This window comes from Tauraco erythrolophus, chromosome 26 (assembly GCF_009769465.1).
Source record: "Tauraco erythrolophus isolate bTauEry1 chromosome 26, bTauEry1.pri, whole genome shotgun sequence".
Classification (NCBI taxonomy): domain Eukaryota; kingdom Metazoa; phylum Chordata; class Aves; order Musophagiformes; family Musophagidae; genus Tauraco; species Tauraco erythrolophus.
This window is the reverse complement of record NC_141490.1, coordinates 3563998-3578127: the sequence shown is the minus strand read 5'-3', so window position 1 is coordinate 3578127 and position 14130 is coordinate 3563998. Positions and strand designations below refer to the sequence as shown.

At 47.0% G+C, this 14130-nt stretch overlaps 1 protein-coding gene across 1 annotated transcript in view; it reads right to left on the bottom strand.

Moving 5' to 3' along the window:
* Positions 1-6812: 6812 nt before the first annotated feature.
* Positions 6813-14130, bottom strand: part of SORL1 (sortilin related receptor 1) — a 38395-nt gene continuing 31077 nt past the window's right edge. Inside the window, exons 37-47 of the mRNA XM_009991721.2 lie at positions 13914-13986; positions 12624-12706; positions 12242-12338; positions 11451-11635; positions 10854-10973; positions 10589-10753; positions 9529-9703; positions 8876-8982; positions 8005-8197; positions 7337-7549; positions 6813-6982 (exon numbers count right to left, since the gene is read on the bottom strand). Of these exons, the coding sequence (XP_009990023.2) occupies positions 6915-6982; positions 7337-7549; positions 8005-8197; positions 8876-8982; positions 9529-9703; positions 10589-10753; positions 10854-10973; positions 11451-11635; positions 12242-12338; positions 12624-12706; positions 13914-13986 (1479 nt within the window). The 3' untranslated portion in view covers positions 6813-6914. The remainder of the gene's footprint in view (positions 6983-7336; positions 7550-8004; positions 8198-8875; positions 8983-9528; positions 9704-10588; positions 10754-10853; positions 10974-11450; positions 11636-12241; positions 12339-12623; positions 12707-13913; positions 13987-14130) is intronic.

Here is a 14130-nt window from a genome sequence, read left to right as displayed (position 1 = left end):
GCTATCTGGGAGCTCTTGGCTCCTTCATCCCAAATTCCGGCTAGAGTTCTGCTGCGAAATATCCTTGGTTATTTCATCTTTCCTGCCGAGAAAGGCTAAACACAAACGTTCAGGAGTTTGACACAAGAAACTCAGATTGCTTACTCAAAAGAGGAGCAGCGAGCCAGAACTTCAGCTGTTCTCTCTCCAGATCAGAGAGCATCTATTTTGTGAAATGTTTAACCCATGCTGGGAAGTGCTTTTGCAGTCTTAGTCTTGCTCTATCTATTACCACCCGGCTCCATCGCTCCTGCAGGCAGCTCACTAATTCCTAAATCAGTGGATCCACATCCTCCCCTCCCTGTGGTTGTGAGTCGTCTGCTGGAAGCAGCCCCTGATGTTATTTGTGGGACAGAGACGTGTAGTTTCAGGAGAAGCGGAGTGAAGGGAGCCTGGATCCAGGCGTCCCGGCTGCGTTTGCACCATGTGCTCCAACCGAAGCTCCTCGGGAGGTTGGAATTGTCCTCCTTGATGGCTTCTCATATGCATCAGAGTGGGGAAAAATGTTTTGCACTGGGAACACTCCCTGAGATCTCTTTCCCCTGTGTAGCCACCTGCTTTCAAGGAATGCATGGGATAGTGGCATCTTCTGAGATGTCTCCGTTTGTCAGATGTGCTCAATTTGGAGGGTGCTATGGGGAGGGGGACATTCAGAGAAGCACACGTAAGCAATGCGATCATGCATAGCTGTGTTTCCTCATGAAAGTCTGGAAAAGAGGGCGGGATGCTTCCCATGGCACGCTTTGGTTCAGGTGTAAAACAAGAGACAACGGAGGTCTCAAAGAGCAAATGACATCACGTAATGAGCAAAGCGGTGAGGTTTATTTGGAACTGCCAAGATGCTCAGCGATATTTAAGACACCATTACTCGTTACCTGAAGGTGTTTGAGAGCAGGGTACGCCTACTGCACAGGTACTATAGAGACTCCATGACAAACTCTCCTATCTTTCAAGAGCTTGTTGTGTTTAGAGGCTAGATAATAAGGAAGGGTTACAAAAGCAATGAAAAAGAGAAGAGCCAGGAAAAAAATTCCAACGCAGATTTCCAGGGCAGGTGAGTTTAGTCTGCGCCTATGACTTTCTGGCTGCTCTCCAGGTGATGGGTCTGAAGGTGAGAATCGGGCAAGGGCCAGTGTGCTCTTGATGTAAAAAGTCCGTGGGCAGCCCAGGGAAAGGTCTGTGAGTGGGACAGTGGGCAGAAGAGGCTGGGTTGCTCAGAGCCATTATTTGCTCAGGTCGTCACAGGTAACTTGATAAATACAGCTCTGGTGAAGGCAGTGAAGGAGTAGGGGGAAAATTTCCCTATCCATAAAAATTCTGCAAGTTTTGTTGGGAGGGGAGGCATGAACAGATCTCTTTTCTGTCGAGCCTTTACTCTGTCAATGTTTTCTCAGTGTCACTTAGTGTCGAAGCTTAGGAGTCACGTTGACTACTTAAACAGAAAGTAGGTGCACGGGAATGAGGTGTAACTTCTTGTACCTCCTGGGGGGAGCAATCTATTTCAGCAACAGTAGGGAAAAATCAGCTTCATTCATGAAGAAGGGAGCAACGGGGAGGAAGGAACGGCTGTTTGTTAATGTTGCCTTAAGCTAAACTTTAATGAAGTGCAACACTTAAGATGCCTGCGTGCCTCAATTATGTCCACCAAGCTCACGTGTTGCCTTTCTAATTATGTAGGTTGAAAAATGAGGTACGTGAGAAGAGACTGATGCCTACTCATTACCTGTCTGCGAGTCGTAATTCCGCATTCTTTCAGCTGCCTGGGTGCCAGGTGTAGTCACACACACAGGGTTTCAAGCAGCAACAGTCAGACAGTGCGAAGGTCCCACGCAGCACGGGGATGGGACTGCAGAAATGGATTTGAACCAGGGAGATAATGTGTGATGTGAGCAGCGAGCCGGGCTCAGCGCCGGAGGTGGTGTTCTGCAAACACAGAGGTGAAGCTTGGGAAGGCTCGAAGTGTTGTCTGGTGTCTGAGGGCGTTGGTTACCGACTGGTGCTGACCTTGAAGGAAGGGACCAAGAGCTAGCCAGATACGTGATTCAATTACCAATGTTAGTGGTACCTTTTCCATAGGACTCCGCTGCTCCTTCTGCAGAAAGCTCAATTCTTCTGTTTCTGATCATCCTGTTACATTATACAATGCATCCTTCTAATGTGAAATGAAAACCAAATATGGTTCAGAAGTAAAAAAGTCTCCTTTTTATTGTGCTAGACACATGGAGGCTAGATAATAATTTTGGAAACCAGAAATTGTTTTGTTTACCCAGTCCATTTTTATTGTTATCATTAAGTGGAAAAAAATTGACAGACAAAAATTTCTTCAAAATTGTGCAATAATAACATAGCAGAAATCAGTGATTGAAAAGAAAAAAAAAAGACACAGAGTAGCAATTCAAATGGTATAGTATTAAACTGCACTTGAGGAACCAGATTAGAAGTCGGCGCTACCTCTAAAAACCTCATTATAGACTGGCTGATTGTAGACTGCTGCACGTTTTGAAGGATTAATTATAAATGTTACATCTAGTTCCAGTAATGAAGATGCTCTCTGGGTCCAAGAGTGACTAAGTTGTACCATTTCCCTTCTGAAGTCCATTTGAAGGAGACATGAAAGTTGTTTTGGAAAATGTTATTTTGGCCTTTCCTGAACACGGTTTTATGTTTCCACCAGCAAATTAGTGAAGTTTGTCATTAAATACTACTCTGTCCTTACAAAGAGATTTCAAGCATGCAGATCCTAAGGCTGAAACCTGCCCTGGGAGGAAGGGGAGTGCTGCTGAATGAGAGCCGCTGGCTCACGTGAGGCTTCCTCAGTGGCTCATGTAAGTCGGGGCTGCTCTCAGCGACTCTAGAACCAGGATTAGTAAATAATCCTGCCCTGGCCGTTGCCTGGGCAAGGCAGATCCCTCTCCACCCAGACAGGAGCTTTCAAGTCACGTCTCCCGGGGTTTCTAGAAGCCAGCAGGAAGCAATACCATTTTGTGACCACCAAGGTGACTCGCACCCTGCAAACACAGAGGTCCTTTGGTGCGCGGATGTTGGCAGCCAGCGTTGTCACGGCACCTGCTCCCTCATGCTCCTATGCTCTCTCCTCCCCTTTCTGGCTGGGTACGTGCTCGTATGCATCTATATGTAACTTGAACTCTGTCCAAGGAAAAGAGTCTTTTCCCAGTACTAAACCCGCAGCTCTCTCCTGCTAACGCTGCGTCAAGGTAGGAGCACGTGGAACAAGTTGTGGCAGGGTGAGCCAGGGTGCGAACTTGCAGCACGCCAGCTATTCTGCAGATTAAATATCTGCAAGCAGTTTTCCCCTGAGCTCAACATGGCATGCTTCCCCCCTCTCTGAAATTCCTCTGAGCCTTCACCCGGGGAACGGCCGAGCAGCACTGGAGCCATAAGCTCCCGTGCCTGCCTGGAGCGGGTGCCGGGCTCTGCAGAGGTGGTCGTGCGTGTGGGTCGCTGCGGGAGCTGAGGCGAGCAGCTCGCCGCGGCACAGAGGAGGCAGCCGACGGACGAAGGAGTGATGGGATTTATTCAGGCTGAAAGGATCGAATGGGTGTTTGGATCTCGAGCCTGGAAAACCGCACCTCCTTGTCTTTTCTTGTAAAAAGCAAAACCCCCACCCCCAAAAAACACACTAAAATCTCTCAAAAGGACCTGAGCCAAAGCAAAACAAACGTCGTGGTCCAAAACCCCACCAGATTTTAAGCGTTCAACTTCAGTCTTTTGTTCAAATGGACTTTAGAGTACCAGCAGGCATCTGCAGAGAAATCTGAAATGAATGCAAACATGATTTAAATGGAAGAAGTTCCACCTAACCAGGGTACTTCCCATACACCTTTTTTTCTTCCTTATGGATCCAAACATTTCACTGGGTTACTATGAGCTAAACCCAAGTCATGTCCTAAAAGTTAGGGTAACGAGTCATGTCGCGTTGCATGAGGCTACTGAAACAAAACCAGAACAAAATATGCATCCGCATCCATGTCCCATATTTACACCAGAACCCTCCCACCCCCTATACATCTCTGTGAACAAGATTCCGTGCTTTGAAAGTTCATAAAAATATACAATTTACCCAGAACTGCATCTAACCTGCTCAGTCCCTGCCCGGGGCTTAGACTTCTCTATCTATGTACAAAATACACTAGCCCTGTGAAGTTGCTTTGCTGAGAGCACAGTGGTGATTTTTGGAAGGAAGGGAAAGTCTCAGGGGGTCGGGCGTGCCTGTGCAGTACAGCACTGCCCGCACAAGGTAGATTCAGCTTTGCACAAAGCCTGCCTGCTGCGGTGTCCCCCCCAGACCCCTGTGCAATGCAGGGGTGACTCTGCAGACAGCGCTGAGGGCTCTGTGCTGCCCACGCTGCGACAGTGAGGCACAGGTAACCGGGAGAGGGGCTTTGGAGTACAATATTCCCACAAAACGCTTTGCTGGCAATAGTCGGAGCTCCGTGCCAGCATGGCTGAGCTACGGGTACAAAGGAGCCTTTCAGAGTGGCCAGAAGTGACCTGTCCCCCAGCAGATGCTTGACAACAACCAACCAAGGGATTTCTGCAGAACATAAAGTGGTTGCAAGGGTCCCCCTAGGCATCTGTCTGCCAGATAGAGACACAAGATGGGCTAAGTGCTAGGATTTACCCTGGGGAGTAAAGTAGCAGTATTTAACCTGTAGTAACTCTCACCAGAGAGGTATCATCTTCTGGGATACTGCACTGTAGTTCTCAGTTGCCTGTGCCAGAAATATCTGCTTAATAAGGAAGGAGTTCAATACTCTTTATCTCTGCTTTTAGGCTTTCTTTCCTATATCAGATCATTTGATTTATATCTTTAGAATAGTTTGGCCTCTCGGTCAGATTCTGATCTCTCTATGTAGCTCTAATTCTAGACAAATTCATCTATACATGCTGGGTTGATTTACTCAAAATTTTTACTCCTGAACAGCACCTGACCTACTAACAGGGTAAAAAATATTGCAACTCTGCAAGCTCACTCCTGCTTATATAAATCTGATTATAGTTTGGTCCCAGCTTTGGGGGAAAAAACTGTCACCAGGAATGATAACACCAGTAATTGAAAATAGAGTTAGTATTTCTTTAGAGTATCAAACCATACAGAATTTCAACTTTCTATACATTATCTATATGTGATATTAAATGGATCAGTTGTGTATCAAAACATAGCTGGCCTCTCTCATTTCATCTGTAGGAAGACTGTAATTATAACTTAATTTACACAGCAAAAATATTTTGGTTTCAACAAAGAAAACAGTGTGACAAGACTGTGCTGTGTTTTACTGGTGCGAAGCTTTGCATATATAGAGCACAGACAGGTGTGACCCGTGAACATCCGCTCGTGTTGTCGCTCTAGGGTTGGCAAGGAGTTGGAATCGTGGTGAGATGCGCATTTTGCTATCACAAAAAAGCTCGATGATGGTAACCAGACATTTCTACTGCTTAGCTCTGCAGCCAGTATTATGTCTACTGGAAACGTGAGATGACTACTGATGGGAAAATAATATATACGAGTGTGTATATATATATGTTACTTCTAAAGCTGAAGGTACCACTACAGCTACGTTTAGGAAATTCTAATGAAGGAGGACTGAACCCCTGCTGTAAACCAAATGAATGTAGATGTTCAGTAATTACAGCTCTGTATGGCTGCGGCCCGTCCGCCTGCCCGGCTCTCCCAGTTGCGCACAGAGGAGGCTCCCCCTTCTGTTCCTCCAACACAGCAACATCCCAGAGAAGCTCCAGGGAGGAAGGGTGTCCTGATCAGCTGGGGAGCGTGTTTTAAGGTGTGTGCTTTAGCTTCAGGTAGCGGCAAATTTTTTTCAGTGACATTACTGACAATGAACTACAGATTAATTGGGCCACGTGCGATGGGCATGGTCAGCAGCTCGGTAACCGCCGGTGCCCTCTGGAGGGGTTTGGGCAGCGGTGGGAGGGTAGGGCATGGCACGGACTGTCGTTACCGCATGCCTGATGAACGCGAGAGTCAAAACTGCAAAGCCTGGGCGCTTGCACAGCGCTGCAAAAGGATTCTGCAGAGCCCAAAACCCTCCGGCTAACGGCCCGTGGCATGTGGCACAGGCGCGTGGGGTTGGCGTGACCCTTGGCACCACGGTTTGGTAGGGCCCAAATGCTTTATCTTATAGGTACAGCAGCTGGAAGCTGAACTCATACAGCAAGTACGTGCTGCAGTATCTTGACTTGGGCTCTGAGATTGCAGAAAGATTGTGTCTTTTAATAAGGGGGGGAAATATGTAAAAATAAGGATTTTTATTATCGTGGCAAGAACAATGATGGGGATGCCAAGATACTACTGCCTCGCAAGATAAAGTGGCACATGTTCTACACAATAATGTGTACAATGTCTGACGACTTTGGAAATCTGTTCTCAAGCAGATTTCCCAATAAATTAACACAACAAAAATACTTCCATATAAAACAAAGTCCAAAGGATTTTTTTTTTTTTTTTAAAGTAAAAGGAAAACCTTCAGGGACTATATTACTTATCTCTCTCTACATATATAATCTCCTGAATTTTTTTTTAAATAAATTTATTCTTGTCTTAGAAAAATAAAACGAGTAGCCAATTTAGTCAACAGAAAATATCTCACAGACTTAAAAGCATGCCCAGCAAGCATAGCCTTGTAAGACTAAATGAATGTTAAATCAAAGCAATTTGTTACTAAACCAACCTAGTCTGCAATTCACAGTTGATTACTACAAAGTGTTTTTTTAAATTTTTTTTGGCCCATATAAAAATAACATATTGCAAATCAAAGTGCATTTTTAAAATAAACAATCAACTATTTTTATCAAATAAAATATTTACACCATTTGATTTTTACAGTCAGAAACGCGCTTCATGCGATGACCATGGGAACATCATCTGAAAATCCAGTTATCATTGGGGCTTCGTCATCCTCATCTCCTGCAAAACAAACCCAGAGCTCTGTTATGCTGCTCTCGGTGTTTCTCGAGGCAGGAGTAAACGGGCTACCGAAGCTGGCCACAAAACTGCCTCAAAACCAGTATATCGTGGCCTCGCTCATGCTCTTACCTGGTGGTTTTATCTTTATGTTCAAGTTTTAACTGATTTGCATTAGAGGGAGTGGTGTAAGTGAAGCTGCTAAAAACACTCACCCTGGGCTAGCTTTGTGCTCTTAGAACAGGACCAAACCCATAGAGAGATTTATGCCGAAAGCGGCCCAAGGCACGACGGAGGAGTTAGTGTGGCACTGATTTCATGTCCTTACGGCCGTGCGCGAAGCCGAGGGCTACGTACCTAAATCGTCTCCCGAGGAGAATATGGCCGAGCCCAGGCGGGAGCTGTAGTGGCTGTTTGCAAAGGCGGTGAAGCTGTTCTGCAGCCGCCTGTGCCTCATGTACAGCACCACGAACCCGATCCCGAGGGTCACCAGCAGCAGGAACAGCACCGGTACCACGATGGCAGCGACGTCCGTGGATCTGCCAGTTTTTGATGCAGAGGAGTCTTCCCCTAAGATGAGGGAGGAAAAGAAGGGCCATTAGCAACTGATAGCACATTTCTCCAGTGAGCTTGTGAGGCTTTCGTTAGTCGTTGTCAAGGAGGATGGGGAAGAAGCCTTCCAGTGCTTAAAGGGGGCCTACAGGAAAGCTGGAGAGGGACTTTTTACAAGGGCATGTAGTGACAGGACAAGGGGCAATGGTTTTAAACTGAAAGAGGGCAGATTTAGATTAGATATAAGGAAGAAATTTTTCACTCAAGAGGGTGGTGAGGCACTGGCACAGGTTGCCCAGAGAAGCTGTAGATGCCCCATCCCTGGAAGTGTTCAAGGCCAGGTTGGATGCGGCTTTGGGCAACCTGGTGTAGTGGAGGATTTCCCTGCCAATGGCAGGGGGGTTGAACTAGATGATCTTTGAGGTCCCTTCCAACTCAAACCATTCTATGATTCTAAGATGCCAGGGACTTACCAGTTCCTAGTTCATCGTAGAGCAGCGTGGCCGGCTCGCCACACATCTGCCCACTGTACAGGCACCTGGCCTGAACGCTGAATGAATAGTTGTGACCTATCTTCAGGTTGGAAACTTTGAAGTAGTTTTCTGTGGTGTTCCCAAGATAAGCCGTCATGTTCATCAAGCTGTCGAACATGTGAATCTCATAACCCTGGGAGTTGTGAAAACAAAGACACAAAGCCCAAATCACTCGGCTGCAGAGGTCAGGTTTGCTCCTTCTGACTTTGAAACTTGTTTTTCCTCCTGAATCATGCTTTGATGAAACGCGCTGGGCTATCAGCCGGGAGGGAGCCATGCGGAGCCTCCTCCAGGCATTCATCAGCATGCATTGACCTTGGCCAGTTCAGGGAGGAGAAGATTTTGGTCTGTCTGATTTGCTCTGTTCTTAGCATCCACCCGAGACCACCCAAAACACAGAGCCCAGTATCAGCAATGGCTTTTTTGGCATAGTTTGCGACCTGCCCGGGCCCTGACAGAGAACATGTCACATTTTCCATCAAAGTCTAAATAACAACAACTCTCAGACACTACCAATGTGCTTCCCGGCAGAGCGGGCAGTGTCCTATTCCTGGTCCTTTCACGCATGTGACAGCTGACCTTTTCCAAGAGGATAACTGTTCCTACAAGGTGACCGATAGGATCTATCAGCTTTAGGGCCTTAGTTGTGATGCGAATCGCAGCGAGCTCTGCGCAGGGGGCTCGCCAGGGACGCTCCGGGGAGCAGAGCGTGCTGGTGTGTTTCAGAGTTTGCCAAAGGAGCCTTGCAGTGACTCTGCTCCAAGGTTTGGTGAAACACTGCCTGTGGGACGGGAGAGACAGCGCGACTTACCCGGCTCTCATTGAAATTACTTTCCTTTAATGCTAAGCTCTTCCAGAAAAGCAGAATATGGTCATTTTCTGTTATGATTTTTAAGGCGTCTGGTGCAGACAGTGGAACTGCAAATGAGAAAAAATGGCAGAGGGGTTAGGTCTGAACACTGGAGATGCTTTTCTTTTGGCTGAGAAACAGCAATGGGGTCACTTCTGAAACTTAGTGTTATTTAAGGATCAGCACAATCCTCTGCTTAGAAGAGGGCTGTACTGGAGGAGAGGGTACCATGGAGGTCATCTGGTAGGAGTTTTTCAGTGGGTTTTTACACTAGGACAATGACGGTATTTCATCGTGTCTACACAGCCAAACAGGTGTCTTTCCCATCTTCATCTAGGCAGGAGGAAAACTCCCCAGCTAAGGTTTGAGAGGCTGCTTTTCCACTGCTGCTGTTTGGGGGTCGAAAATTGTCTTCCCTGGGAGCTGCAGGGGGGCCTCTCAGAATGGGGCTTCGGCCGTGGGAGAGGACTAAGTGATGCAGAAACACTACTGTGGCCTCCAGCCAGCGCAGAGGTGGGATGGACGGGGTGCAGGACGGGTGCTGGATTCCCCAGGGACGGACGGTGCTGCAGGGACTCGCCCTGGCACCCAGCCAGCAGTACTCTCTCCTTTACCTGTGTTAATCTTCATGCTGGATTCTTTGCTCATGTTTCCCAGTTGAACAATCACGTGGTATTTGCCTCCTGGTTCAAGTTTCTTAACGGTGTACTCCACCGTGCTGTTTCGGGTTTTCACTTTGTAGACTTTATCTGTTTTTCTTACTAAATCTTTAACTGCGACAGCATATAACTGGAGGGGGAGAAAAGGCACACATGGTGAAAGATCTTGATTTCCTGCAGACTTGCTAGCAATCTCATACAATGGTAGGACATTAGACGAGGGGGGATAAAACTCGAATTAAACTATGCCTGCACTCTACAGAAAGGCTAGGAAGTAAGATTTCAAACCTCTTGCTGTTGGACTAGCTGGATCTCTGCCTGAGATCAGAATTTACAGATACAGAAAATGCAGTTACTGGAAGAGATGAGGGCAAGAGGAAAATTGCAGGTTGCATTTTTTAATGAATCACACGGATGCAATGCAAACTCCTGCCCTGTCAAAGTTTCCAATTTTGCCAGGGAGATTTATACCTTTAAATCTTTGCTGTTAAAGTCTCTGGACCAGCACAGGAGTGGAAAGCTTGCTGAGAAAATGACTCAGCTTCAACAGAGCAAGACCTGACCGTACGCCAGCGTGCCAGAAAACAGACCGGGGCTTTGTTGGGGCTGTGCTGGCACGGCTGGAGCAGGGGGCAGAGCCGCAGCCCGGCTGGCCCAACGCCTGCCCTGCAGGCTGTGCTCCGGCCCCGCTCAGCACAGGCTCCAGGGCAAAGCCGAAGCCCAGAAAAGTGTTTTAGCACATGCCCAAGTTTGCTTTGAGACTCAGTCAGCAACAGTTATCCCAGACCTGACTCTTTTTAAAGGCAGCGTGGATGTTATAGGCCTGAGCTAGTTGCCAGTACTGCGAAGAGAGGAAATGCAGGTCCTGCAGGTGTCAGCATCTTGCCGACAACTATTTAGATGGAGGGCAGACCTGATCTTGGACCCAGTTCACCATCAGCAGCAGGGCAGAGCTCTGTCTTTGAGCCAGGGTTTTGCACACAAAGGGACAGGAGTAGGTGCTGTGAGATATTACCATGTCCTGGTCGGGCGAATCGTAGGGCGACTCCCACTTAATGACTGCAAAGGTCTTTCCGGTGTGCACCGAGTGGAGGTGCCGAGGGGGAAGCCGGTTGTCAGGGATCATCTTCACCACAACGTAGTCGGACGGTGGCCCTTGGTAGGGAGACGTCACACGGACCTTGAAGGGACGACACGGATGTTAATGCTGTGCCTGCACCCTTTGGTACTGCGCTGCAGCCCACAGTGCAGGCAGAAGGGGGAACAGAAAAGGAGCTGACCAGAAACAGGTACTGCTCATCCCGCTGCACCGTCACAGTGATGTTGTGGGAGGTGGTGGTGGCATTGTGAGGGCTCCTGTACAGCTCCAGGAAGGATGTGGCATAGAAGACGCCATAGACCTGCGGAGGAAGAGCACAAGAGGGACGGGACAGGTTTTGGCAAGGGCCGGAGCTCCCATCCAAACTCTCACTGGCTGTCACTTTCTAGGGATGTGATGGAAAGACCCTTTTTTCTCTTGGCACTCTCTCCAGCCCAAGCTCAGGTTCAGCCTGCCCGCTCACTGCTGCCCTCCCCGCCCTAAAATCCTGAGCTCAGCTCTGATAACACAGCAGTCACTGAAAGACCGCTGGAGCATCATGCTATCTGTATTTCAGCCAGTTCTCCACTGGATCAGTGGCTGAACAAGGAGACAAGAAGGCTTTCCTCGCTTCTGTTTAGGGCGCAGAAGGTGTTTTCTCTCGTTTGTTGAGCATAAAATTTTCAAGGCCTTGCAATTCAATCCCTACAAATAATTCTGTTTTAAGATTTCGCTTGTGTTTTGAGGCTCTGAGCTAGACCCTGTCCTGGCTGGTGAGAAAAGAGAGTTGGTGCCTTACTACGTTCCTCGGTCCGGTCCAGCTGCACTCCACCGCAGTCTGGTTGATGGCCTTGGCTTTGAGACTTGGTGATGCAGGTCTCGTCCCACTGGTCACCACGTGTACAAAAGACAGAGGGCTGTCACCCAGCTCCGTCTTAGCCCAAGCAGAGATTTCATAGGGGGTGTGTGCTGTCAAATTTTCCACTGAGCAAGAAGAGAAACGGGCACTGTTAGGTGAGGCAAAGCACTGCAACGGCAGGGTGAGAGCACTAGGAAATGGTCAGCAGCATCAAACAACCTTGGGCAGCAGCCTGCCTCTCCTGGTTTGTGTTTTGATTCATTCTGAGTAACTTCCTTTATACAGAAGCACCTGGCACTCTGGTATCTAACCTAGCCTGTGCTTTTCTGTAGTGGCATGCTTTCCCGTAGTGGCATGCTTTCTAGACTGTGCACACCAGTGATTTTCCCAAACCAGAAGGTAACCTGATTAACAGGGCCGTGTACTCTATACAAGCCCAAGAAATTCTTGACCTTTTGCAGAGTAGATAAGGAACCACAAACAAAATCCCGTGTGATGAGAAAAGGCTAGTGCAGCTCTGGGGGATAAATCCCAAATCCGCTTGAAATCTCCGAGTCCTAAGAAGAGAGGACAGGGATTTGCTGGTTTGTCCTCTCAAGATTTATTCTTTCCTACACCGAAACTACTCTGTTGAAAAAAAAAAAAAGAAAAAGAAGATTCCTATAGCCTTCCATAAAACCTTCTGTTTGGTGGTGACTAAAGCAGAATTTTACACTTTGTAAAGAATTTACCTTTTTGGACGGACTTTTCTCCTTCTATGATCAGAGTCCTTTTTTCCTGCCTGTGTGTATCAAATGTCCAGTAGATGTTCACAACGTAACCGCTGACCTGTCAAGCAGCAAGGGCACACGGTACAAACCATCAGTTCAGCTGTTTTTGCATGCAGTGAAAGGCTCACTGGTGAAAGTCTTTGTATTTTGTTTCCCATCCTAACTAAGAGAGCTGGGACGGTTGATGAGTAGTAAGAAATATACTGGCATGAATTAACTAGTTTCAAAAAGTAATTACAATACTGAAATGGGCAATAGCTTATCACATCCGATATTTACCGTTTACCCAATGCAGGTCTGTTTTTCTTTATTCTAGCTTCAGAAGTAAAGGTAAAAATTTTACCTTGATATTAGTGGTCATTTTTAAGCTGAAACTTATGGAATTCTCACTGTAGCTCTCAATGTGTATGACAGGTGGAGGAATGACTGGAAGGAAAGAAACGGAGAAACAGCTATTACTGCAGCACAAAGAAATACAAATGCTTATTAAGAGGGGACAGGTAAAATACAGGCTGTCATATGACAGTCATTTCTCAGATGAGGAATCCCTCATCTTTCCAGCCCCAACCTTGCCCATCTCTAAGACACGTGCCCCTCAGAGAAGGCACGGACATGCTGTACCTCCATCATTTTTTCAGTCAACCATCTAAAAGCCACCTTATCTGTGCCTCGCTCGGCACAGGCTGGAAGCAGAGAGGTCTGGACACAGGTATTTTACTTCTGACCTCAGTGGGACAAGCTCATATCACAGCTAACAACTTCTGGCCTTCAGAGGAACCAGTGAGGGAGGTCAGGAGCTATCGGTGGGGACAGCTACCAAATGCTCGTGCAAAACCTGAAGTGAAAGTTATTACGGTTCTTTCTACCTCTGTTTTTCTAACCATCGCTCATGTACTTCATATTATCTGAATCGTGCAACTTTAGTAGCACGGTGTTCTCTTTCCTTCTTCTGTCAACGTAGCGAGGATGCACTTTAACAAATTAGCAGACAATTTTGACTACAAAATACAAGTTTGGAAAAAAAACTTGGCATGAATACAAACGATTCCAAAAGGTTTTCTAAAAACAGTTTGTAGGGAAATGATTTACTGTGTTGTTTGAATTTATGAACTGTCACACTGTAATGTTGTGATAGTTCCTCAGAGCCTTAGTGCTCTTTTAGTGGTCTAACCTACATGAGATGCAGAAACTCTCATAATCATGATACGAGAAGACTGAGAAAGCATCCTTTCAACCAGTGATAGCAAAGGACTTAGTGGTAACATGTCTTGCCTATCTGAAGGTAGAATCTAGCCTACACAAGTCAGGCAATAAGTCAGAGGGCATCCATCTGCAGTCCAGGAGAGAGGGGCACCTTCTGGACAGGCGTCTCGCCCGCTTCCAGGGCAATACATCCATTGCACGTCCCACAGAGTTCAGAGGAAGAGTTGGCAACCTGTTCAGACTTGCTACTGAACTTGGAGGCAGCTCAAGTTAAGCGAAATGGGATAACGAAGTTATTAAATGGTGTAAAACGCTCAACAGGGAAGAATAAAGAATGAGGAGGTGGTTATGCACGCTGATGCTAACACTTCAGCCTTAGAGTCTGCTTTTTTGCTATGCTGTCCAAGTTGACTGAAACAACAACCTTTACCTTTGCCTTTTATGGTGGTTATGGATTTGGAATCACTCCAGTTTCCCACTCCTCGACTAGTTACCGCAGCAACCTTTTCAAATAAGAGGGTTGGTTAATATGAACAAATGTACACCGCCAACGTTGTATAATGCAAACAGAGAATGAGGCTAGGGCAAGGTTACGGATGTGGCAGAGCTCACGGGAAAAGGACTTTGAAGCAAACAATAGCTTCATT